The sequence below is a fragment of the Rana temporaria genome, chromosome 13 (assembly GCF_905171775.1).
Source record: "Rana temporaria chromosome 13, aRanTem1.1, whole genome shotgun sequence".
NCBI lineage: Eukaryota > Metazoa > Chordata > Amphibia > Anura > Ranidae > Rana > Rana temporaria.
The window spans coordinates 1,647,294-1,674,282 of record NC_053501.1 but is presented as its reverse complement, the minus strand read 5'-3'; the positions used below and the strand labels follow the sequence as shown (position 1 = coordinate 1,674,282).

General features: G+C 49.6%; 1 protein-coding gene across 1 annotated transcript in view; it reads left to right on the top strand.

The window, feature by feature from the left end:
- FERMT2 (FERM domain containing kindlin 2) overlaps positions 1–26,989 on the top strand; it is a gene marked incomplete in the record, with an annotated part of 56,856 nt that overhangs the window by 5,735 nt on the left and 24,132 nt on the right. The window contains 2 exon segments of the mRNA XM_040333710.1: positions 1,574–1,740; positions 23,777–24,010. Of these exon segments, the coding sequence (XP_040189644.1) occupies positions 1,575–1,740; positions 23,777–24,010 (400 nt within the window).

Genomic DNA, 26,989 nt, shown 5'->3' with positions numbered 1-26,989 from the left:
CTCCGGCCACGAGAGAGCGGCGGTATTTCAACTGCCAGCATGGCCCGAGTGACAAGGAACCGGTGGCAAGGACACGCTGAATCTGGTGACAGGGGACGGGTGGCAAGGAACCCGCTGTAAAGTTGAAATATTGTACTTTCATTCATGAGAGTAGGTGTGTAAATTGGGGCTTGTAGGGGCCCCATAGCATTACATTGCCCAGGGACCCGTGTGATGCTATTTAGATGGCACGGACTACAGCTTCTATCTGGAGGCGTCACCCCCCCCCCCCAGCCGCACCCCCATAGCGACGTTACCGGGCTAAAGTAACTTGCATGCGCCATGCTCTGCAGTTACCACCTGACCTCCGTACTGCATCCCCCTAGATTGGAGCCGGCCTGATGGGGCCCCATTAGCACTTGGGGCACCCGGTCTGTGCCCATTCTGTAAGACGGCCCTGCCAGGAAGGGGAGTAGCCCATTCCAGCCTTGTGTAGATCTCCAATCTTCTCCCCGACATCCTTGGACAGATCTTTGGCCTTAGTGGAGAGATTGGAATCTGATCGATTGCTTCTGTGGACAGGTGTCTTCTATACAGGTAACAAGCTGAGATTAGGAGCACTCACGTTTTATGAGAGAGAGAGAGAGAGAGAGAGAGAGGGAGAGAGAGAGGGAGAGAGTGCTCCTAATCCCAGCTTGTTGCCTGTATAATAGACACCTGGGAGGCAGAAATACTGCTGATAGGGGGTCAAATACTTTTCACTCATTAAAATGCAAATTAATTTATAACTTTTTTTTTTTTTGTGTGTGTGTTTCTCGATATTTTTGTTATTTTCTCACTGTTATAATAAACCGACCAATAAAATTATAGAGACCGATCGTTTCTTTGTCAGTGGGGCAAACTTACAAAAACAGCAGCCTATCATTTACAGTGAAGGGGGAAAAAAAAGTATTTGATGCCCCTTGTCCTAGTGATTGATTCCCACACCTCTCTGCTCTGATGCGCTGTCTCCCGGCCTCTAAGTGTACATAACAATATAATATGATGGCGCCCCCTAGGTCTGGGCGATTTTTTTTTTTCTGATGGACACCGCACCGGTAGGAGTTTTTAGGTGAGGCCGCGGCTTCGGCCTAGTCCGACGCGATCCTGGGAGAAGGCAGTGGACTAGGCCATAGCCACGGCCTCGCCTAAAAAAAATCTTGCTCGCCGCGATCCTGGGTAAAAGCAACGGACTAGGCCGTAGCCGCGCCTCGCCTAAAAAAATCTTGCTTGCCGCGATCCTGGGAAGAGGCCGCGGCTTCCGGCCTCGTGGCCTTTTCCCAGGACCGTGGCAAGCTGCGGGCAGGATTTGTTTAGGCGAGGCCTCTGCTTCGGCCTAGTCCGCGGAGCGCCGGTCCTATGAAAAAAAAACGAAAATATCGATTCCCTCTGAATCGATTTGCCCTCGAAACTCGCTTCAAATTTAAATCGATTTTTATTATTTTTTTCCCCCCCAGCCCTAGCGCCCCCATAATTCATGTCTCTCTATAAACCTATGTTGGTGTTTTTTAGGAGCAGGTGACTAACGGGACTGTCCTTTTTCCTTCCTCCGCAGGATGACCAATATGGCGCTGGACGGGATACGTATGCCGGACGGCTGCTACGCCGATGGCACCTGGGAGTTGAATATCCTGGTGACGGACATGAACCGGGACGTGACGCTACGAGTGACGGGCGAAGTGCACATCGGAGGGGTGATGCTGAAGCTGGTGGAGAAACTCGGTAAGTTTTGCGTGTTTTTTGCGGTAGGCGTGGCCGCTTTACAGCCATTGGCTGCTTCCCATCCCCTGTGGGCCGATTTGCAGAAGAATGGGCCCATTTTACTGCTTCCTCGCCCTCGTCTTTTTTTGGGAGGTGGGTGGGGGGGGAGTTTTGTTCACCGTGAATGAGTTTTTTTGTTCGGAGTTCACCCAACACCTCGTTCTTTGTTCAGCGTTCCACTTCTATTAAATTTTCTGCCTCGGAGTCATTCACGTTTTTGGCTTTGAAGGGTGCCAGGTTTCCACTTCAGCTTGGTGTTTTCCCTTAAGGAAGAACGCTGGGTGTCGCTCTGTGTAGAAGACGCAGGGTTTGGCCTTCTGTTAAATGTAGATCCCCCGCGGCCCCTTTGTCTCCATATCCCTGGGTCTGCACCCCTCTATCTGCCAGGTGCACGTGCAAGGATTTCGATTTTTGGCCTTGAAGGGAACCGGTTAGGATGGGAATGTTGGACCTTCCTTTACAAGGCTGTAATGAAACATCCCCCACACGCCGCTTGAGTGCTTTCGTCATATACGGCTTCCTCCCACGGGCGTCCGCTCCATAGGGCAAGGGGGGCAATCGAGAAGGTGTTGAAGAGTCTTGCGGCCGTGGGCTGTCTGAGCGGTCCCGGGCCGGATCTCACACACACAGCGAGCAGAGTGAAGCCGCCTCCCCCTCCAGTGTTTATGTGTACACAGGGGGAGGGAACCTGCTGTGCCTGTGCCATGCTGATGGCTGATCTGAGGTACTGAATGGGATGGGGGGTCCAACCTAGCTGAAGGGGGGGGGGGGGGGTTTGTACTGAAGGGGGGTCCATCTGTGCTGAGGGGGGGGGGGGGGGTTTGTACTGAAGGGGGGTCCATCTGTGCTTAAATGGGCTCCATCTGTGCTGTAGGGGGTGGGTCTGTGGGGAATGGGGGTGTCTGTGCTAAAAAAAAAGGGGGGGTCTATCTGTGCTGAAGGGGGGTCCGTATGTGCTGAAGGGGGGGGGGGCTGTGCTGAAGGGGGGTCTGTGTACATTCTCTAGGCTATATTTATATGGGCATGGAGTGAAGCTGAATTATCTCAAGAGCCATTTCTCACTGCCAGCTGGCCACGTTATCGGTAAAGCGGCGCTAAAAAGCGGCGATTTACCATAGTTTTAGCTGCGCTATTTGGCCGCTAGCAGGGTGCTTTTGATCCCCGCTAGCGTTTGAAGTAATGACTGTGTATCGCCGCTGCAGAAACGCGCACCCCTCACCCCCCCCCCCCTTCTGAGAAATCCTCACTTCCTGTTCTTCTGTCTGTAACTCCACACAGTAATGCGAGGCTTTCCCTCTGGTGTGGAGTGTCGTGCTCGCCCCCCTCCCTTGGACTACAGGAGAGTCGGGACGCTCTCTACGTTGCAGATAGAGAAAGGAGCCGTGTGTTAGTGGGCGTCCTGACTCTCCTGTAGTCCAAGGGAGGGGGGCGAGCAAGACACTACACACCAGGGAGAAAGCCTCACATTACTGTGTGGAGTTACAGACAGAATTCCAAAACAAATGGCAAGAAAATAGAAAAAAAAATCCTTTTATGGAAAGGGAAAAAATGTAGCAAAAAATGTAATCTTTGAAGAAAAAAAATGTCTCTGATCTTTTTATTTGCCGTGTAGGAATCATGGTGTGTGGTGATTGGTTGGTATACAGTTTAGAGTGATGTCCGCAATCTTCTCAGATTTATTGCTATTGGTTGGAGGGGGTGACAGAAATATCCCGGGGGGGGGGGGGGGGGGGGGGGGGCAGAACCCTTGCCTGCTGCAGGTGGTGAGAGTTTATTGTATATTCGAATATATATATTATACATTGTATTGAGTGTCAGAAATGTACAATTTGAGTGCTTTTCTCTATTCCATGTGTTGCCGTGTCCGTTATTTCCAAATAATCCGGTTAATGATTTATGAGCGCCGTTATCTCTGTTTACATGAATAGGAACACGTCTGTATTTTGTAGAGTAAACATTTTTTTTTTTTTGAGTCGTTACAATCACTAGCTGGAATAGTCGCATCTATCTGTATGTGTCTGTGGGGAAAAAAAAAATATATATATAATATATATACACATTCCTTTTATTTTTTTATATATATAAGCTACCATACAGCCAGAGAGGGTTACCATGTTGGCCATGCAACTTGTCATGCTACCCCATTCATCTCAATGGGGCCATGTCTCATGATTGATTTGCATGCTACTTCCTTTAAAAAAAAAAACTTGGTGATGTCACCGCTCTCTAGTGATTGGATAGGCTGCATTCTCAGTGATGTCACCGCTCTCTAGTGATTGGATAGGCTGCATTCTCAGTGATGTCACCGCTCTCTAGTGATTGGATAGGCTGCATTCTCAGTGATGTCACCGCTCTCTAGTGATTGGATAGGCTGCATTCTCAGTGATGTCATCGCTCTCTAGTGATTGGATAGGCTGCATTCTCAGTGATGTCACCGCTCTCTAGTGATTGGATAGGCTGCATTCTCAGTGATGTCATCGCTCTCTAGTGATTGGATAGGCTGCATTCTCAGTGATGTCACCGCTCTCTAGTGATTGGATAGGCTGCATTCTCAGTGATGTCACCGCTCTCTAGTGATTGGATAGGCTGCATTCTCAGTGATGTCATCGCTCTCTAGTGATTGGATAGGCTGCATTCTCAGTGATGTCACCGCTCTCTAGTGATTGGATAGGCTGCATTCTCAGTGATGTCACCGCTCTCTAGTGATTGGATAGGCTGCATTCTCAGTGATGTCACCGCTCTCTAGTGATTGGATAGGCTGCATTCTCAGTGATGTCACCGCTCTCTAGTAATTGGATAGGCTGCAGTCTCAGTGATGTCATCGCTCTCTAGTGATTGGATAGGCTGCATTCTCAGTGATGTCACCGCTCTCTAGTGATTGGATAGGCTGCATTCTCAGTGATGTCACCGCTCTCTAATGATTGGATAGGCTGCATTCTCTTTGTTGTCACCGCTCTCTAGTGATTGGATAGGCTGCATTCTCAGTGATGTCACCGCTCTCTAGTGATTGGATAGGCTGCATTCTCAGTGATGTCACCGCTCTCTAGTGATTGGATAGGCTGCATTCTCAGTGATGTCACCGCTCTCTAGTGATTGGATAGGCTGCATTCTAAGTGATGTCACCGCTCTCTAGTGATTGGATAGGCTGCATTCTCAGTGATGTCATCGCTCTCTAGTGATTTGATAGGCTGCATTCTCAGTGATGTCACCGCTCTCTAGTGATTGGATAGGCTGCATTCTCAGTGATGTCACTGCTCTCTAGTGATTGGATAGGCTGCATTCTCAGTGATGTCACCGCTCTCTAGTGATTGGATAGGCTGCATTCTCAGTGATGTCATCGCTCTCTAGTGATTGGATAGGCTGCATTCTCAGTGATGTCACTGATATCTGCTCGCCCATTCTTATAAAGTTTGGATATTTTATTACTATTTGCACCATAGACAGGCCGATGATGAAGAAATGTCCTATGTCCCTCAAATATCGGGACTTTGAATATATTGAGATTTGTCGGTTTCCCTTTCTTAGGAGGTCTTTTGGATGAACTTTCCCCAGTGCACAGAAAATTTAGGTAAATCCCCCAATTTTGGTAAGTTTTGCAGTTCCTCCCATCCCCCGATGTTTCTCTTGGGCTTCTTCATGCACACAGAGCTGAAACGCGTCAGTTCTCATTGGCAGTATGAAGCGCTCATATAGAGCATTTTTTTAGGAGATGGTTAAGGAGAGATTTGCGTTCTCTCTGCCAGAAATCTCCAATCAGAAACACAAACCAGAAGTTTTTCTCGGCGGACCGCTGGCCCCCCTTACGTTTTTGTGCCGATTCCTTCTCTCCCATTTCTCAGACCTCGAGGGGGGAAAACAGAAGTTGATCCCATTAGATGAAGTTGGCCGTCCCTCCGTGTAGCCCCCCGGGGGGACACTCGCCGATCTCCGGCTTAGTTCTCTCGCCGCCCTCCCATCGTCTTCTCTGGCCGTTGGCGGCACGGCGGTGGCGCTCCTCCGGATTTGACGTGACTCGTGTTTTTTTTTTTTATTGGATAAATCCCGGCCTAGGAAGCTTAAAACCTTCAAATGGCGTAATCTGAACCAGCAGCCTTGGGGGGAAGAAGTTCAGTTGGCCCTCCATGGGAGCTGCGGAGGGGCCCGGGGCCTCACGTCGAGCGGTTTATTTTTACACACCGAGGCCGACGCTGAGACGCTCAAGGTGACTCCTGCCGGCTGCGAAAAGCTCAAAATAAAGCAATTAGTCTCTGGAGCTGGAGAAAGGAACCGCAAACCTTCCACACGCCCAATTATTGAAGGTTTTCTTCTCTCTGGACTCCTTTCCTGTGAAGTTGTTAAACTGATGAATGGGCCTCTGTGTCCTACAAAGAAGACGTCTTGGTTCCATGAAACGCGAGGGGGGGGGGATCCGCCCTAAAGTGCGGCTAAAAGACGTTTTCGAGGAGTTGGAGCCTCTGTCAGGTTTTTATTGCGGTCAGTGTCCCCGCTGGGGGAGGTTGGCCTCCCGGTGTCCCCACTGGGGGGAGATTGGCCTCCCCGTGTCCCCGCTGGGGGAGGTTCAGCCTCCCCGTGTCCCCGCTGGGGGGAGATTGGCCTCCCTGTGTCCCCGCTGGGGGGAGATTGGCCTCCCCGTGTCCCCGCTGGGGGGAGATTGGCCTCCCCGTGTCCCCGCTGGGGGGAGATTGGCCTCCCCCGTGTCCCCGCTGGGGGGAGATTGGCCTCCCCCGTGTCCCCGCTGGGGGGAGATTGGCCTCCCCCGTGTCCCCGCTGTGGGGAGATTGGCCTCCCCCGTGTCCCCGCTGTGGGGAGATTGGCCTCCCCCGTGTCCCCGCTGTGGGGAGATTGGCCTCCCCCGTGTCCCCGCTGGGGGGAGATTGGCCTCCCCGTGTCCCCGCTGGGGGGAGATTGGCCTCCCCGTGTCCCCGCTGGGGGAGATTGGCCTCCCCGTGTCCCCGCTGGGGGAGATTGGCCTCCCGGTGTCCCCGCTGGGGGAGATTCGCCTCCCGGTGTCCCCGCTGGGGGAGATTCGCCTCCCGGTGTCCCCGCTGGGGGAGATTCGCCTCCCGTGTCCCCGCTGGGGGAGATTCGCCTCCCGGTGTCCCCGCTGGGGGGAGATTCGCCTCCCGTGTCCCCGCTGGGGGGAGATTTGCCTCCCGGTGTCCCCGCTGGGGGGAGATTTGCCTCCCGGTGTCCCCGCTGGGGGGAGATTTGCCTCCCGGTGTCCCCGCTGGGGGGAGATTTGCCTCCCGGTGTCCCCGCGGGGGGGAGATTTGCCTCCCGGTGTCCCCGCTGGGGGGAGATTTGCCTCCCGGTGTCCCCGCTGGGGGGAGATTTGCCTCCCGGTGTCCCCGCTGGGGGGAGATTTGCCTCCCGGTGTCCCCGCTGGGGGGAGATTCGCCTCCCCGTGTCCCCGCTGGGGGGAGATTCGCCTCCCCGTGTCCCCGCTGGGGGAGATTCGCCTCCCCGTGTCCCCGCTGGGGGGAGATTGGCCTCCCCGTGTCCCCCGGTGAACAAAATTGCTTGAATTTTTACAGGTTGCTTTTTGAAGCTGAAAGTGATACTAAAGTCTCAATGCACCAAGATAAACTTCTGCATTTACAACCCACTTGAAGTTTAATCTGCTGATTTATTTCCTTCCCTGGAGCCCTCAGTCCTGACGCAAGCAGTGGGAGGAGTTATGCAAATATCGAAATGCCTTGGTGGGTGTCAGTCTGGAGGACACCAATGATGGGACACTATTCCTCCCACTGACACCAATGATGGGACACTATTCCTCCCACTGACACCAATGATGGGACACTATTCCTCCCACTGACACCAATGATGGGACACTATTCCTCCCACTGACACCAATGATGGGACACTATTCCTCCCACTGACATCAATGATGGGACACTATTCCTCCCACTGACACCAATGATGAGACACTATTCCCCCCACTGACACCAATGATGGGACACTATTCCCCCCACTGACACCAATGATGAGACACTATTCCCTCCACTGACACCAATGATGGGACACTATTCCCCCCATTGACACCAATGATGGGACACTATTCCCCCCATTGACACCAATGATGGGACACTATTCCCCCCATTGACACCAATGATGGGACACTATTCCCCCCATTGACACCAATGATGGGACACTATTCCCCCCATTGACACCAATGATGGGACACTATTCCTCCCCCACTGACACCAATGATGGGACACTATTCCTCCCCCACTGACACCACTGATGGGACACTATTCCTCCCCCACTGACACCAATGATGGGACACTATTCCTCCCCCACTGACACCAATGATGGGACACTATTCCTCCCCCACTGACACCAATGATGGGACACTATTCCTCCCCCACTGACACCAATGATGGGACACTATTCCTCCCCCACTGACACCAATGATGGGACACTATTCCTCCCCCACTGACACCAATGATGGGACACTATTCCTCCCCCACTGACACCAATGATGGGACACTATTCCTCCCCCACTGACACCAATGATGGGACACTATTCCTCCCCCACTGACACCAATGATGGGACACTATTCCTCCCACTGACACCAATGATGGGGCACTATTCCTCCCACTGACACCAATGATGGGACACTATTCATCCCACTGACACCAATGATGGGACTAAAAAATCTATTCAAGTTTTTCATCCTAAAATCTCTCTGTTCCACATGCGTTGGCCACCATTACTGTCCTAATGAAAATGCTCTCTGCCTGGCAGTCATGCTGATCCTTTAGTTTCATTACTTTTTTTTTTTTTAAGCTGTCGGTCAGCACTCTTTGTCTGCATACATGTTCAGGGTCGGTATCCCTGTACTGAAGCCAGAGAGTTGGCTTAACAGCCAGGCAGCTGGCATTTTCAGGAAGGAGGTCAGCATTGGTTTTCTTTCTTTCTCTGATTTTCCTGTATAAAAAAAAAAAAAAAAACGGGGCAGAGTTTTTTTTTTTCTCCCGCAGAACCGGTTTGCCCGCTCTAAGGCGTTCTGTGATTATTCAGTGGAGGCGGAGCCTCGGTGCTGACAATGATTGCCGTTCTGGGAGAGCGCCGTCACTCCATCCTCCCGGCCACGGGATCAATGAATAGAACACAATGCGGCTGAAAGCGTTTGATTGTGTGACCCACGTGGCAGGAATTTTTTTTTTAATATAAATATATATATAAAAAACATTCTTAATAAATTTTTCTCAAAATATATCGACATGTATTTGAATTGCTACAATATTTTTTTGGAGATATATATATTTCAAAACGAATATATTCTTAAATATATGTGTGAATATATTATTGAATACATGTTGACATATATTTTTCCGAATTTATTTTGCGACTTTGAAGCCGCGTAGATGTGAACCGCAGTAAATGCAAAATTAACCACTTGCTGACCGCGGCACGAACATTTACGTTGGCGGAATGGCACGGGCAAGCGAACAAGTACGTCCCTTTTTTTAAATGTTTCTGCCGTATGGGCGTGCGCGACAAAACTGTACCCGCGGACTCGATGTCCTCCAATATCCCCGCAATCGTGTCACGAAGCCGCAGAACAGGGAGATGCCTGTGTAAACAGGAAATCGGGAGCGGTGAGCAGTGTTGTGTCACTGGTAGCTCCTCCCCCCTAACAGAATCGCTCCATAGGACACACTTAACCCCTTCCCCGCCCCCTAGTGTTTAACCCCTTCCCTGCCAGTGACATTTACCCAGTAATCGGTGCATTTTTATAGCTCTGATCGCTGTGTAAAGGACAATGGTCCCAAAATGGCGTCAAAAGTGTCCGCTGTGTCCGCCGTAATGTCGCAGTCACGAAAAAAATCGCTGATCGCCGCCATTACTAGTAAAAGAAAAAAAATATTATTAAAAATGCCATAAAACTATTACCTAGATGCTATAACTTTTGTGCAAACCGATTAAATCAACGCTTATTGCGATTTATTTATTTATTTTGGGTGGTAGGGATATTTATTATAGCAAAAAGGAAAAAATATTGCTTTTTTTCAAAATTTTCGCTCTATTTTTGTTTATGGCGCAAAAAATAAAAACCGCAGAGGTGAACAAATACCACCAAAAGAAATCTCTATTTGTGGGGAAAAAAGGACGTTCATTTTGTGTGGGAGCCACATTGCACGACCGCGCAATAGTCAGTTAAAGTGATGCAGTGCCGAATCGCAAAAAAGTGGCCGGGTCATTTGCCTGCCAAATCCTGAAGTGGTTAAAAAAATACATTCCTATTAAATTCTGAATTTTTTTTTTTTTATATATATATATTGTATTGTAGGCCTATAAAACCAGAAACCATTTCTGATATTTTTTTTTTTATTTAAAATATAATCCAAATCTGTACCCATTGAATTCCAAAATATTTTCACGAAACACGACAACACTCAGAATAGAAAGTGATGTTTTGTGTAAATGAAAAGCTGAACGCCTCAATACGCCGCGTGACCTTCGCACTCAGATCACCGCGTCCTTTTCTACAATATCTGGGTCATTTCCCAACAATACCATCGTTTTATTCACCGCGAGTCAAGTATAAATCTTCAGCCGGAACTGATCCTTGGAACCCGGCGCAGCAAATCCGGATAGAGAGCGAGCCCCGCCTTTTATTACTGGAATGTTTCTCCTAAAACATCTGCAATACAGTGGGAAGAATGTCCCTTACATTGGTGATCAGTGGGAAGAATGTCCCTTACATTGGTGATCAGTGAGAAGAATGTTCCTTACATTGGTGATCAGTGGGAAGAATGTCCCTTACATTGGTGATCAGTGGGAAGAATGTCCCTTACATTGGTGATCAGTGAGAAGAATGTTCCTTACATTGGTGATCAGTGAGAAGAATGTCCCTTACATTGGTGATCAGTGGGAAGAATGTCCCTTACATTGGTGATCAGTGAGAAGAATGTCTATTACATTGGTGATCAGTGAGAAGAATGTCCCTTACATTGGTGATCAGTGAGAAGAATGTTCCTTACATTGGTGATCAGAGGGAAGAATGTCCCTTACATTGGTGATCAGTGAGAAGAATGTCCCTTACATTGGTGATCAGTGGGAAGAATGTCCCTTACATTGGTGATCAGTGAGAAGAATGTTCCTTACATTGGTGATCAGTGAGAGGAATGTCCCTTACATTGGTGATCAGTGAGAAGAATGTCCCTTACATTGGTGATCAGTGAGAAGAATGTCCCTTACATTGGTGATCAGTGAGAAGAATTTCCCTTACATTGGTGATCAGTGAGAAGAATGTCACTTACATTGGTGATCAGTGAGAAGAATGTCCCTTACATTGGTGATCAGTGGGAAGAATGTCCCTTACATTGGTGATCAGTGAGAAGAATGTCCCTTACATTGGTGATCAGTGGGAAGAATGTCCCTTACATTGGTGATCAGTGAGAAGAATGTTCCTTACATTGGTGATCAGTGAGAAGAATGTCCCTTACATTGGTGATCAGTGGGAAGAATGTCCCTTACATTGGTGATCAGTGAGAAGAATGTCCCTTACATTGGTGATCAGTGAGAAGAATGTCCCTTACATTGGTGATCAGTGGGAAGAATGTCCCATACATTGGTGATCAGTGAGAAGAATGTCCCTTACATTGGTGATCAGTGAGAAGAATGTTCCTTACATTGGTGATCAGTGAGAAGAATGTTCCTTACATTGGTGATCAGTGAGAAGAATGTTCCTTACATTGGTGATCAGTGGGAAGAATGTTCCTTACATTGGTGATCAGTGAGAAGAATGTCCCTTACATTGGTGATCAGTGAGAAGAATGTCCCTTACATTGGTGATCAGTGAGAAGAATGTCCCTTACATTGGTGATCAGTGGGAAGAATGTCCCTTACATTGGTGATCAGTGAGAAGAATGTTCCTTACATTGGTGATCAGTGAGAAGAATGTCCCTTACATTGGTGATCAGTGAGAAGAATGTCCCTTACATTGGTGATCAGTGGGAAGAATGTCCCTTACATTGGTGATCAGTGAGAAGAATGTTCCTTACATTGGTGATCAGTGAGAAGAATGTCCCTTACATTGGTGATCGGTGGGAAGAATGTTCCTTACATTGGTGATCAGTGGGAAGAATGTCCCTTACATTGGTGATCAGTAGGAAGAATGTTCCTTACATTGGTGATCAGTGAGAAGAATGTCCCTTACATTGGTGATCAGTGAGAAGAATGTCCCTTACATTGGTGATCAGTGGGAAGAATTGTCCTTACATTGGTGATCAGTGGGAAGAATGTCCCTTACATTGGTGATCAGTGAGAAGAATGTTCCTTACATTGGTGATCAGTGGGAAGAATGTCCTTTACATTGGTGATCAGTGAGAAGAATGTTCCTTACATTGGTGATCAGTGGGAAGAATGTCCCTTACATTGGTGATCAGTGAGAAGAATGTTCCTTACATTGGTGATCAGTGAGAAGAATGTCCCTTACATTGGTGATCAGTGAGAAGAATGTCCCTTACATTGGTGATCAGTGGGAAGAATGTCCCTTACATTGGTGATCAGTGAGAAGAATGTCTCTTACATTGGTGATCAGTGGGAAGAATGTCCCTTACATTGGTGATCAGTGAGAAGAATGTCCCTTACATTGGTGATCAGTGAGAAGAATGTCCCTTACATTGGTGATCAGTGGGAAGAATGTCCCTTACATTGGTGATCAGTGGGAAGAATGTTCCTTACATTGGTGATCAGTGAGAAGAATGTTCCTTACATTGGTGATCAGTGAGAAGAATGTCCCTTACATTGGTGATCAGTGAGAAGAATGTTCCTTACATTGGTGATCAGTGAGAAGAATGTTGCTGCTCCTCAGAATATTCCAACATGAGAGGAAGAGAAGTTTGTGGGTCCAGAATTACTGTCTGTGTGGCTGGACTGCCCCTTTAACTGGTTCTCAGAGTTGGTGGGGGGGGGGGGGTAAATCTCCGGAGTTCATTCTGCAGCCCCAGAATCGGGCCGAGGCGTGAAAGTCGCTTCCTGAGGAAGTTCAGTGAAACTTTGCAGGCCTCTGTGCCGGGACTCCGCCTCCTCTGGACGGGACTTTTCTAAATGCCATAAAATAATAAAATGTATCGAGGTGAAGTCACATGTTTAGAATTTTTTCAATGTCTTCATCTCCTTCACTGACCAATGAGGAGGAGGAATGGGAGGGGCAGATGTTCCTCCTTTCACATAAAGTTATATGAAGGGTGACAAATATTTCACACGGGTGTTTGTTTTTTTTTATTTATTTTTTTGTATCGGGAACAAATCGCTAATTCCGGCGTATTTTTCAGATTATCGTTGGTGATTTTTGGTGTTCATTCTTTGGCTCTCCAGCAATTTATATCTTGGGCCAGTGATCCCCAAACTACAGCGCAACTCTGTCCCGATTTGGAGGCGTTGCGTCTCGGCTTCTGTCCCGATTTGGAGGCGTTGCGTCTCGGCCTCTGTCCCGATTTGGGCGCGTTGCGTCTCGGCCTCTGTCCCGATTTGGGCGCGTTGCGTCTCGGCCTCTGTCCCGATTTGGAGGCGTTGCGTCTCGGCCTCTGTCCCGATTTGGAGGCGTTGCGTCTCGGCCTCTGTCCCGAATTTGGGCGCGTTGCGTCTCGGCCTCTGTCCCGAATTTGGGCGCGTTGCGTCTCGGCCTCTGTCCCGATTTGGGCGCGTTGCGTCTCGGCCTCTGTCCCGAATTTGGGCGCGTTGCGTCTCGGCCTCTGTCCCGAATTTGGGCGCGTTGCGTCTCGGCCTCTGTCCCGAATTTGGGCGCGTTGCGTCTCGGCCTCTGTCCCGATTTGGGCGCGTTGCGTCTCGGCCTCTGTCCCGATTTGGGCGCGTTGCGTCTCGGCCTCTGTCCTGACGCGGTGATGGAGGAAAGGGCTCCCCCCCCCTCAGTACTTCAGTAGCCGGCAAGGGTTGATGGTGGAGGTGGTAAAGATCTCCGATGTTCCGGGACGGTGAGACGTCCCCCATTGGCTGCTCTCCTCTGTAATGTAATTTGTTCTCTTTCTATTTGTTACATTGTTGCGTGACGCCGGTTGTACGGGGGAGGGGATCATGTGACGTGGCGGGATGATGAAGAGCTCCATTCATAACTCTTCATTGATTATTATGGGATGTCGTTCCCCCGCCCCCTTCATATAAGAACACAAATCAGCCATGGAAGATAAAATCCATTTCCTCAATTTCTCCCCCCCCCCCCCCAGTGATCAGACTGTACACTGTATTTTTGTAGAAGGAGGCGGAGGCATTTCCTCAGTCTCCCCTCCCCCTCCCCCCAGGGAGATAGCATTTCCTGATTACTGGGGGGAGGGGAGACTGAGGAAATGACTCCTCCTCCTTGTACAAGGTATCAATGTACAGTCTGATCGCTGGGGGAGGGGAGACTGAGGAAATGACGACTCCATTGGACTAGTGATCAGACTGTCCTCTCCAGGGTCCCGCCCTCAGGTTGTCACAAGCCTATCCATCCTTCCCTGTAGATATCGGCACCCAGCTGACCCCTCCGGGGCCCCGTAGTAGTCGCCCGGTCTTCTATCTCTATGGTGGCCCCCAGTCTTCCTTGCAGCACTTGCCCCAAATCCTGTCTTTCCACAACCAATGTGTTTGGGTGGAGTGCCCCTTTAGGACCCTGCTTGGTTGGTGGGGGGGGGGGGGGTCTCCTCTCCCGGTGACGTGCGGCGCCACCTGTTGGGACCCGTCACCCTCCACATTCTCCTGTGTTGTGTCTTTGGCCCGGGACAGCTGCTCCGTGTCACAACCTGGGACCCCCTCCTGACACCCGGGGGTCACTCGGGACCACCTGCCCGGGCGAGCCGGACCCCCTCCTGACAGCCGGGGGTCACTCAGGACCACCTGCCCGGGCGAGCTGGACCCCCTCCTGACAGCCGGGGTCACTCGGGACCACCTGCCCGGGCGAGCCGGACCCCCTCCTGACAGCCGGGGTCACTCGGGACCACCTGCCCGGGCGAGCCGTACCCCCTCCTGACAGCCGGGGTCACTCGGGACCACCTGCCCGGGCGAGCCGGACCCCCTCCTGACACCCGGGGTCACTCGGGACCACCTGCCCGGGCGAGCCGAACCCCCTCCTGACAGCCGGGGTCACTCGGGACCACCTGCCCGGGCGAGCCGGACCCCCTCTGGCTGTCTTTTGAGGGTTCCCCCCCCTGGGGAAGGTCATCCCTCTTCATTCTCTCAGGGTTGCTGTGAGCTGAACTGTCCACCTGCAGTGACCAGGAACTTCCCCAGAAGGAGGCGCTCCGGCTGGAGGTTGTAGAATGTCGGCTTCCATCGGAGGCTTCTCACAGAGAATCATCGCCCTTCATGCAGTGCCCGGGCAAGATCATCTAGACTAGAGTCCCGGGGCAAACATGGCAAATTATGCCCCCCCCTGCTGAAATTCCCCTCCCAGCAGGAATATTTGCCCCCCCCCCCCCTATTCCTGTTCAACCAACCCCCCCCCCCCCCCCCACAACAAAATAATTCACAATTTATATTTCCCCCCCAAATTTCCCCTCCTAAAACAATTTTTATCCCCTCCCTCTAATCTCATTGCAGCCTCCCCCGCACCTCACATGATACCCCAGTGCCCGGGGCAGTCGCCCCTCCTGCCCCCCCCCCCCTCCCTGTCCCAGCTCTGCTCTTCTGATGAAACTTTCTGGATAAAGGATTCCCGGAGCACCGGGCGCTGGTGTACAAAGGGTTAACGTTCCCCGCGTTGTGCCAGGAAGTCTTCAGATAATCGCGGCTCTGCCTGCGGCGGGCGCACGCGGCTCGGATCGTCTCGCTTGGCACTGCGCGGCTTCTACTTCTACAGGTTCCAGAAAAACGTTTTGTTCTTCCAGCCGGGATCTCCGTGTTCCAGTCAAATAAGGGAAAGTGAGGGAGGCGCGCCGAGTGGCTTACACCCCCCCTCCCCCCGTAAACGTTTATGTTCTAAAATTAGAAACGCCAATTTGTTTCGTCGTGATTTGTAGTAAATCCAATACAGCCAGAGGAGTCGCCGGCCTCGCTGGGTGGGACTGCAGCCTCTTGTCATGTGATTCTATGCAGTCTTTCAGTGTCACTGGGCGGGACTGCAGCCTCTTGTCACATGATTCTATGCAGTCTTTCAGTGTCACTGGGTGGGACTGCCGCCTCTTGTCACGTGATTCTATGCAGTCTTTGATTGTATCACTGGGTGGGACTGCAGCCTCTTGTCACGTGATTCTATGCAGTCTTTCATTGTATCACTGGGTGGGACTGCAGCCTCTTGTCACTTGATTCTATGCAGTCTTTCATTGTATGTGATTGTGGCTGCAGTGAGCTGAGATGACTGAACCAATGGCGTGGCACCGAAGGAGCTTACAGTCAGATGGTAATTTTACGCACTCTGACTGTCTTGACGCCATTTTGGATGAAAGCCAAATTAATTTTCCTGTGTAAATATTTTTTGTCACACATGACTGGAGCCCCTGAAGACGGCCCTTCCAAATATGGCGTTTGTCTTCAAGTGCTTCTTTTTTTTTACCTCCACTTCTAATAACGGGTAAAAAAAATATCCAATTGTTACACAAGTTACATTGTAACTGAATGTTATTAAAAATGAAATTTCCTTTTTCAGTCGGCAGCTGCTGTCATTTCCTGTAAAATTCTGTGCAATATGGCCGCCGCCTGGAGGTGTTCTGCATACAGCTGGTAGAAGGGCCGCCCCCAGCTGGTATAAGGACCGCCCCCAGCTGGTAGAAGGACCGCCCCCAGGAGTGTCATTTCCTGCTTTGTGCGATTGGCTCGCTGATTTGTTTCCCCAGAAGTCTGCAGTGAGGTTCAGTCCGATTTTTAGGGCATCCCCTGCAATAGGAATTTTAGTTCTGGTGTGAATGAGGCCTTACCCTGAGCCCCCCCCCTCTCTGTCCTGCTATGTCCATGAGTGTCTTGCCTCTCCGGGACTCTCCTCCTGATTGGCTGAGACACAGCAGTGGCGTCATTGGCTCCCGCAGCTGTCAATTCAAGTCAGTTAGCCAATCGGAAGAGAGGGGGGGGGGGTTATTTGGGTTATATGGTGAAATCTCTGATTACTGGTAAGAATGGCGGGGGTGATGTGGGGGGTGAATGGTTGGGTTATGTGGGTGTGAACAGCAGGGGGGCGATGTGGGTGTGAGGGCGATACGGCGGGGGGCGACGTGGTGGGTGTGAACGGCGGGGGGCGATGTGGTGGGTGTGAACGGCGGGGGGCGATGTGGTGGGTGTGAACGGCGGGGGGCGACGCAGCATTTTTTAGGTTTTTCCGTTGGTCACTTGACTGAAAACGGATATTTCGCGTTTGGCGAGACGTTCGTTGACTGAATAGCCCAACATCTCTAAAGCCGTCCTCCTCGTGCGCCGTTCTGCGGTGGAAGATCGGCGTGACGCGGTCCTTTAAGTGATTAAATTTCCCATTTAAAGCGTTTTGTTGCAGCTGTTTAAATGCAAAAAAAAAAACCTTGTTGATCCTGCCAGAAATTCATGGCTGTCCTGTGATGACTCTGCCGGTGTTCTCTGTCTGAGGGGGGGGGGAGAAAAGGAATGCAGTCACCACAAGGACTGGCAAGCTGCAATCTGGCATTTTCGGGTTCCAATGATCTCCTTTTTTTGGCCCGCTCACCGAGTCCAATAACTTAAGCTATTTCCAGGCTGCAGATCTTCTCCTCTTTGTGGATGAAGTGAAGGGGGCGTGGCCGGTGTGCTTTGTACAGAGTTGGCGGTGTCCCCCCTCCCCCGTGGATAAGGTAAGTAAGTTTTCCGTTATTGGCCGGAAAGGTCTCCCTCGCGGGCCAGCAAGCTGTGCAGATGAGGAAGCTCTGCTGTGACATACTTCGGGGAGATAAAACTCTCACATGTTCTTTTATCTCTGGAAAGAATTTCTGCAGCCGGACTTCAGTAACGCGCCGCTTTATAAACTCCCCGAGCTCCGCCTGCCAAGTAATTCTACCGGGGGGGGGGCCCACGCCTGGAGCCACGCGCATATTCCTCGCTGAAAAGCCCCCGGATTATTGATGGCCGCCCTGCCAAGGTTTCTGCTTTTTTTTCCCGTCCCCTTGATGGAGAGAAGATCGAATCTAATGCGTCTTCCAGGAATTCCATCACAGCTGATGGCTGAAGCTCATATGGGGGGGGGGGGGCGGGGTTTACAATCGTTTTTACTATTTTCGGGGGTCTGTTAAGTATCTGCTTTGGATGGAGGGAAGCCAGAGGCGGCTCTTTAATTAGGCGGTCGCCTAAGGCCTCGCGCTCACAGGGGCCTCGCGGCGGCCTAATTTGCCTGACAGAGGACGGGGGAGAGCATCGGAAGGAATGATGGCACTGCCTGTGGACCAATCTCCTCATGCAAGGACTTTTTCCCGTCATGGGCGTGAGAGGGGCCTCGTGTCTACGTTTTCTGACCAAGGCCTCACAAAGCCTAGAGCCGCCTCCGAGGGCTTCCGAGGGCAGCATTCCTCAGGCCTGGGTTATCTCCTCTGTTGGCCAGTGGAGGAGTGCTGCTTCTTTTCTTCTCATCTCCTTTTTGTTTATTTGTAGATAAATCTTCTGAAGAGTCTCTGATCCCCGAGCTTTGCTATCGGCTGTGAAGTTGAGGACAAGAGATCAATTCTTCAATGGCCCTCTTTGTAGGAGATTTGTAGCTTGGATGGCGCCCTGGAGATAGGGGGGGGGGAGGGGAAAGTGGTGTTCTGGCATCTGATAAGCCTTGTGATAATGACCAGAGATGGACCATCGGAGTCATTTATGTGAAACTGACCATAAAGATCCGACTCCCGACTCCGAATCTTCAGCTAAACTGACCACACCGCTCTCCAGAGACAAAGTGATGCCTGTGGGGGGGAACGTTCCGAGAGTCCATGGGAAGTCATCTGATGGGTTCATGTTTATGGAAGATTCCCTCCTAGGGTGCGTGTTTAAATGCCCTAAGGAACATTCTTCCCACTGATCACCAATGTAAGGGACATTCTTCTCACTGATCACCAATGTAAGGGACATTCTTCTCACTGATCACCAATGTAAGGGACATTCTTCTCACTGATCACCAATGTAAGGGACATTCTTCTCACTGATCACCAATGTAAGGGACATTCTTCTCACTGATCACCAATGTAAGGGACATTCTTCCCACTGATCACCAATGTAAGGGACATTCTTCCCACTGATCACCAATGTAAGGAACATTCTTCTCACTGATCACCAATGTAAGGGACATTCTTCTCACTGATCACCAATGTAAGGGACATTCTTCTCACTGATCACCAATGTAAGGAACATTCTTCTCACTGATCACCAATGTAAGGGACATTCTTCCCACTGATCACCAATGTAAGGGACATTCTTCCCACTGATCACCAATGTAAGGGACATTCTTCCCACTGATCACCAATGTAAGGGACATTCTTCCCACTGATCACCAATACAAGGGACATTCTTCCCACTGATCACCAATGTAAGGGACATTCTTCTCACTGATCACCAATGTAAGGGACATTCTTCTCACTGATCACCAATGTAAGGAACATTCTTCCCACTGATCACCAATGTAAGGAACATTCTTCTCACTGATCACCAATGTAAGGGACATTCTTCTCACTGATCACCAATGTAAGGGACATTCTTCTCACTGATCACCAATGTAAGGAACATTCTTCTCACTGATCACCAATGTAAGGAACATTCTTCTCACTGATCACCAATGTAAGGAACATTCTTCTCACTGATCACCAATGTAAGGGACATTCTTCTCACTGATCACCAATGTAAGGGACATTCTTCTCACTGATCACCAATGTAAGGGACATTCTTCTCACTGATCACCAATGTAAGGGACATTCTTCCCACTGATCACCAATGTAAGGGACATTCTTCCCACTGATCACCAATGTAAGGAACATTCTTCTCACTGATCACCAATGTAAGGGACATTCTTCTCACTGATCACCAATGTAAGGAACATTCTTCTCACTGATCACCAATGTAAGGGACATTCTTCTCACTGATCACCAATGTAAGGGGCATTCTTCTCACTGATCACCAATACAAGGGACATTCTTCCCACTGATCACCAATACAAGGGACATTCTTCCCACTGATCACCAATGTAAGGGACATTCTTCCCACTGATCACCAATGTAAGGGACATTCTTCCCACTGATCACCAATACAAGGGACATTCTTCCCACTGATCACCAATGTAAGGGACATTCTTCTCACTGATCACCAATGTAAGGGACATTCTTCTCACTGATCACCAATGTAAGGGACATTCTTCTCACTGATCACCAATGTAAGGGACATTCTTCTCACTGATCACCAATGTAAGGGACATTCTTCCCACTGATCACCAATGTAAGGGACATTCTTCCCACTGATCACCAATGTAAGGAACATTCTTCCCACTGATCACCAATGTAAGGGACATTCTTCCCACTGATCACCAATGTAAGGGACATTCTTCTCACTGATCACCAATGTAAGGGACATTCTTCCCACTGATCACCAATGTAAGGGACATTCTTCCCACTGATCACCAATGTAAGGGACATTCTTCCCACTGATCACCAATGTAAGGGACATTCTTCCCACTGATCACCAATGTAAGGGACATTCTTCTCACTGATCACCAATGTAAGGGACATTCTTCCCACTGATCACCAATGTAAGGAACATTCTTCTCACTGATCACCAATGTAAGGGACATTCTTCTCACTGATCACCAATGTAAGGGACATTCTTCCCACTGATCACCAATGTAAGGAACATTCTTCCCACTGATCACCAATGTAAGGGACATTCTTCTCACTGATCACCAATGTAAGGGACATTCTTCTCACTGATCACCAATGTAAGGAGCATTCTTCTCACTGATCACCAATGTAAGGGACATTCTTCTCACTGATCACCAATGTAAGGAGCATTCTTCTCACTGATCACCAATGTAAGGAACATTCTTCCCACTGATCACCAATGTAAGGGACATTCTTCTCACTGATCACCAATGTAAGGAACATTCTTCCCACTGATCACCAATGTAAGGAACATTCTTCTCACTGATCACCAATGTAAGGGACATTCTTCTCACTGATCACCAATGTAAGGGACATTCTTCTCACTGATCACCAATGTAAGGGACATTCTTCTCACTGATCACCAATGTAAGGGACATTCTTCTCACTGATCACCAATGTAAGGGACATTCTTCTCACTGATCACCAATGTAAGGGACATTCTTCCCACTGATCACCAATGTAAGGGACATTCTTCTCACTGATCACAAATATAAGGGACATTCTTCTCACTGATCACCAATGTAAGGGACATTCTTCTCACTGATCACCAATGTAAGGAACATTCTTCCCACTGATCACCAATGTAAGGAACATTCTTCCCACTGATCACCAATGTAAGGGACATTCTTCTCACTGATCACCAATGTAAGGAACATTCTTCTCACTGATCACCAATGTAAGGGACATTCTTCCCACTGATCACCAATGTATGGAACATTCTTCTCACTGATCACCAATGTAAGGGACATTCTTCCCACTGATCACCAATGTAAGGAACATTCTTCTCACTGATCACCAATGTAAGGGACATTCTTCTCACTGATCACCAATGTAAGGGACATTCTTCTCACTGATCACCAATGTAAGGAACATTCTTCTCACTGATCACCAATGTAAGGGACATTCTTCTCACTGATCACCAATGTAAGGGACATTCTTCCCACTGATCACCAATGTAAGGGACATTCTTCTCACTGGCCGCCTGCGTCTTTTTGTGGCCATGTGCTCTAATGCAGGACTGATATTGATTTCAAACACGGAGCCCAAAAAGTTACCAGGTTTGAGGTGCACAAATATCACAACGTGGGAATGGTGGTGGAACAGAATAGGCTCTGATTGAATGTGGTGGTGGTGATGGAATAGGCTCTGAGTGTGGTCGTAGTGGTGGTGATGTAATAGGCTCAGATTAAGCATGGTTGCGGTGGTGGTGGGATGTAATAGGCTCTGATTGAGCGTGGCCGCGGTGGTGATGGAATAGGATAGGCTCTGGTTGAGCGTGGCCGCGGTGGTGATGGAATAGGATAGGCTCTGGTTGAGCGTGGTCGCGGTGGTGATGGAATAGGATAGGCTCTGGTTGAGCGTGGTCGCGGTGGTGATGGAATAGGATAGGCTCTGGTTGAGCGTGGTCGCGGTGGTGATGGAATAGGATAGGCTCTGGTTGAGCGTGGCCGCGGTGGTGATGGAATAGGATAGGCTCTGGTTGAGCGTGGTCGCGGTGGTGATGGAATAGGCTCTGAGCGCGGTGGTAGTGGTGGTGATGGAATAGGCTCTGATTGAATGTTGCGGTGGTGGGACGGGATACCTGACTGATTAAACATGGAGGAGCCCAGAGAACAGAAATGTTTTTCTCCCATATCTCGCAGTAACCAGCTTGGCGTCCTTGAGTCGATCTTGACATCAGGAGTCTCCTCCATGAATTACATTTATGTCATTAGCTGATAAATTCCAGCTGGCATGTTCTTGGCGGCATCGCCCAATGAATAAGAAGTGGATGATTCCGCTCGTTGGGGTCGATGCCGAGGGACAAGGACTGATTTGAAATGCACAGCGGGTGAGCGGCCGGTAAATGGAATTGGCGTCTCTCTCTTTGCACAGAGACCTACGTGTGCCGTCCTCCTCCGTCCTCGAGGGAATTGGCCGTGTAAATGGGGGAATTTGATCACATGAGCCAGAGGGCTGATGAGATTTGTTGGCTTTTAAAGCATGTAAACCCAATGAGTAAAATCCCCCTCCTAGAAACTCCAACCGGTTCGGAAAGTAATTGGCCGTGTTCTTACATTTGCAGCTTTTATTGAAATGATCCCGGCTGGTCCCGCCGTGAAGTTCCTTGTTCAGGAAATTCTATCATAGGGTGACAATTGCCACTATTTCATCAAGCCAAACCCCAACACTTATTAGCGATGCGGGGCAATAAAAGAATTCTGCAGTAGAAATGATAGGATTGCAAAAAGCTTGGGACACCATTGAGTAGTATTGCGGCGCATGAAGCACCCCGTGACAAATAATGGGTGTGGCCAAATTGTGTTAATAATGGGAGAAGATTAAAGGGCATAGTTAAAACAAAAAAGGCCAGTCTTTCCCCCAGTAAACCCCCCCCCCCCCCCCCAAAGCTCAGCCTGTCCCCCCAGAACAATCCCTCCCCGGGTGAGCCTGTCCCCCCAGAACAATCGCTCCCCGGGTGAGCCTGTCCCCCCCAGAACAATCCCTCCCCCGGGTGAGCCTGTCCCCCCAGAACAATCGCTCCCCGGGTGAACCTGTCCCCCCAGAACAATCGCTCCCCGGGTGAGCCTGTCCCCCCAGAACAATCGCTCCCCGGGTGAGCCTGTCCCCCCAGAACAATCGCTCCCCGGGTGAGCCTGTCCCCCCAGAACAATCGCTCCCCGGGTGAGCCTGTCCCCCCAGAACAATCGCTCCCCGGGTGAGCCTGTCCCCCCAGAACAATCGCTCCCCGGGTCAGTCTGTCCCCCCAGAACAATCGCTCCCCGGGTCAGTCTGTCCCCCCAGAACAATCGCTCCCCGGGTCAGTCTGTCCCCCCAGAACAATCGCTTCCCGGGTCAGTCTGTCCCCCCAGAACAATCGCTCCCCGGGTCAGTCTGTCCCCCCAGTACAGTCTTCTCACTGATCACCATTGCAATGGAGTCCTTCTTACACTGACTTTTTCTCTAGTGTAAGAATGCCCTTCTGCGCTGACCATCCTTGTAAGGGAGAATTTTATTGACTTATTTAATAAATCGGTAAAATAGGCAATAAAAAATGGAGTCAGCCTGTACGTTATCCGCTGTAAAGTAACAGACCGGCAAGAACGTGGCTCCACCTCCTTTATATATCTCTAGTCTTCGTACAGAACAAGATTTATTATTTTTTCCGTGAACACCGCAGCGTTGTCTTTGAGAAATATTTATAAATGTGTTAATTGGGTTTTCTTTTTCTTTCTAGATGTAAAGAAAGACTGGTCTGACCACGCGTTATGGTGGGAGAAGAAGAAGACGTGGCTCCTGAAGACGCACTGGACCCTCGACAAGTACGGTATCCAGGCCGATGCCAAGCTCCAGTTCACCCCACAGCACAAACTGCTCCGGCTGCAGCTGCCCAACATGAAATACGTGAAGGTGAAAGTCAACTTCTCCGACCGAGTCTTCAAAGCCGTCTCCGACATCTGCAAGACTTTCAGTAAGTAGGACTGGAAGGTGGGAAATGGACGCCCAGTTGCTGCCACGATGGGCCACTCTTGCATTTGGATGTATTTGGTTAACAAAGTGATGTTTACAGGCTGTTCTGTGTCAACAAGAGAGAGGAGACCAAATAACGCTGAGTTGGCAAATATCTCACATTGGTGCCAAGCTGGTTTCCTTTTATATAACTGAACCATTTTGGGTCCTATTTATCCAAAAGCCTCGGAAAGGAATCTTCTCTGGCCGTTCTTGCGACTTTATAGATGTAAAAACGGCTAGTTGTTTCTTTTTATGTTACACTGAAAGAGAAAGTGAGGATTTGATTGGATAAAGTGAACACAGACGGTTCAAGCGGTTGTAGACTTTGATGATCGATGGTTTTTGACCTGTCAGGTCAGAAGTTGTTCCTAGCAATGTTCCTCCATTGGGTTTTGCCAGGTAGTCGGGAGGTGAACGGGAGTATGTGTTCAGCTAGCATCAACACCATGGACGGTCTAAAGGTGTCCGCAGACATTGGAGGGCACTGATGTTTGATCGATCACAAGTGATCAGGTGTTGTATTCAGCTGGGAGATTGAAAGCGAGGAAGGGATGGGATTGGCTAGTGTGAAGGAAACCAACAGTCCAAAGATAGTCGTAGACTTTTAAGGTAGTTGGTTTTTGACCTCACACATTTGTTCTAGAAGACCATCCATTGGGTTTGCCCAGTGGTCAGGAGGGAGAAGGAGGATGTGATTGGCTAACATAAACAACACAGACAGTCTGAAGATGGTTGTAGACTTTTGAAGGTAGTTGGTTTTTGTCCTGTCAGGTCAGAAGTTGTTCCTAGTAATGAGTTCATCCAGTAGCCGGGAGTAAGAAAATGTTATCGGCTAGCATGAACAACATGGACAGTACAAAGGTATCCAAGACATTGGAGGTGAATGGATGGTTGGCCGATCATGAGTTGTTCATGGAAGCGATCAGGCATTGGGTTCCTCTGGGATCGAGAAAGTGAGGATGTGATTGCCTAGTGTGAATGAAACCAGCAGCCCAAAGATGGTCGTAGACTTTGAAGGTAGTTTTTGGTTTTTGGCCTCTTGAGTTGTTCCTAGTAGACCATCCATTGGGTTTGCCTGATAGCCGGGAGGGAGAGGGGAGTATGTGATCGGCTAGAATGAACAACATGGACAGTCTAAAGGTATCCGCAGACATTGGAGGTGAATGGATGGTCGACCAATCATGAGTTGTTCTTGGAAGTGATCAGGCATTGGGTTCCGCTGGGACAGAGAACGTGCGGATGTGATTGCGTAGTGTGAATGAAACCAGCAGGCCAAAGATGGTCGTAGACTTTGAAGGTAGTTTTTGGCCTCATGAGTTCCTAGTAGACCATCCATTGGGTTTGCCTGATAGCCGGGAGGGAGAGGGGAGTATGTGATTATCTAGCTCGGTGGTTCTCAACCTGGGGGTCGAATGACAATTTGCCAGGGGTCACCGATACCTGGGCTGTTCCTGAATCCCGCACCGCTCTCCCAGCCTTTTCATGGCTACCCAGCAGGGCTGTCCCTGGAGCTTGCGGTGGCCCACTCTTCACAGCCACCCATTCAGTTCACGGCATGGCTGGGGGGCAGAGACTAGATGTCAGCTGGCTGGTGAGGAATGTGAAGTGGGAGGGGCTGCAGGAGACCCTATCTCCTGATTTTGGCATAGGTGTCACTGCTGCGGTACCATAAGGGGTTTTAATACTGTACGAGTGGAAGGGACTGAGGGAGCGCTAAGTATCTGTGGGTGAGGGGTGCAAATTACTTGTCTTGGATTCTGACAACCCATGCTACAAAAAGTCCCATCATGCCTCTGCCTTTTTGAGTTATGCTTGTAACTTTCAGCCTTGCAATGCTTCATGGGACTTGTAGTTTGGCAACAGCTGGAGGGCCACCAGTTTGAGACCCCTGGTCTAAAGGTATGTGCATACATTGGAGGGAATTGAATTGATGTTTGACCGATCATGAGTGGTTCTTGGCAGTGATCAGATGTTGGGTTCCCCTGGAAGCTAGCTGGGAGAGAGAAAGAAAGGATGTGATTGGCTAGAGTAAACGAAACAGGGGGGGGGGGGGGAATTTGAGTGGAATTGGTTTTGTTGGATCATGTGTTTTCCTGGTAGTGCTTAACCATTGGGTCTTCGGGAGAGAAAAAGGAGGGATGTGATTGGCTGATACCACAGAGGGTCTAAAGTTTGCCATTTCTCTGAAAGTGGGTCAAATCGATGCTCATCATTGGGTTTGCCTGGAGCTGGGAGAGAGAAAGCGAGGATGTGATTGGCTGGTGTGAATGACCGAGACAGTCTTGGCCAAAAATGAAAATGGTGAATTGGTTGTGTGCTCAGGACCGGGTCGCGTGCGCGCCACCCACGGCTGGGCATCTTAAAGGGGGGCGTACCTGTCCGTGCTTATGCCCAGTCGTGCCGCTCTGCCGACGTATATATCGGCGTGAGGCGGTCCTTAAGCGATTAAAGTGTGCCAAACACCAGGAATCCAAAGTCCTTTTAACATCATGACTAACCGTGAAAGGCAACAACGCGTTTCTAAGGGCCAAAATCCACCACCTTCGGGTCCAATCGGACTCTAACAAAGCTCCTGTAACCTCCGTCATTGGTAATTGTGCCTGGATCAGCAGATCTTTCTGGATGACCACTAGAGGGAGCATGTGCAATTTTTTTTTTTTTTTATATGAAATATAATAAGCAAAATATGGAACCTCAACCTAAAACCAAAAGAATGTGTACCGGCTGGAAACGGAAATATGGCGTAGCCCAGGGGGCACATTCAGAAAGAATTCCGGTAATCTAAATAAATTCTGTCTACACCTTTTATATACATTTAGGTAAAGTGCTGAAGATGCCGTTATTCATGTCTCTATCCCCCGCGTCTCCCTTATTAGGACAGAAATGTGCTCGCGCTTCGCCTTGCCTTGGGTGGATCCAAAAATATGCGATTGTACAA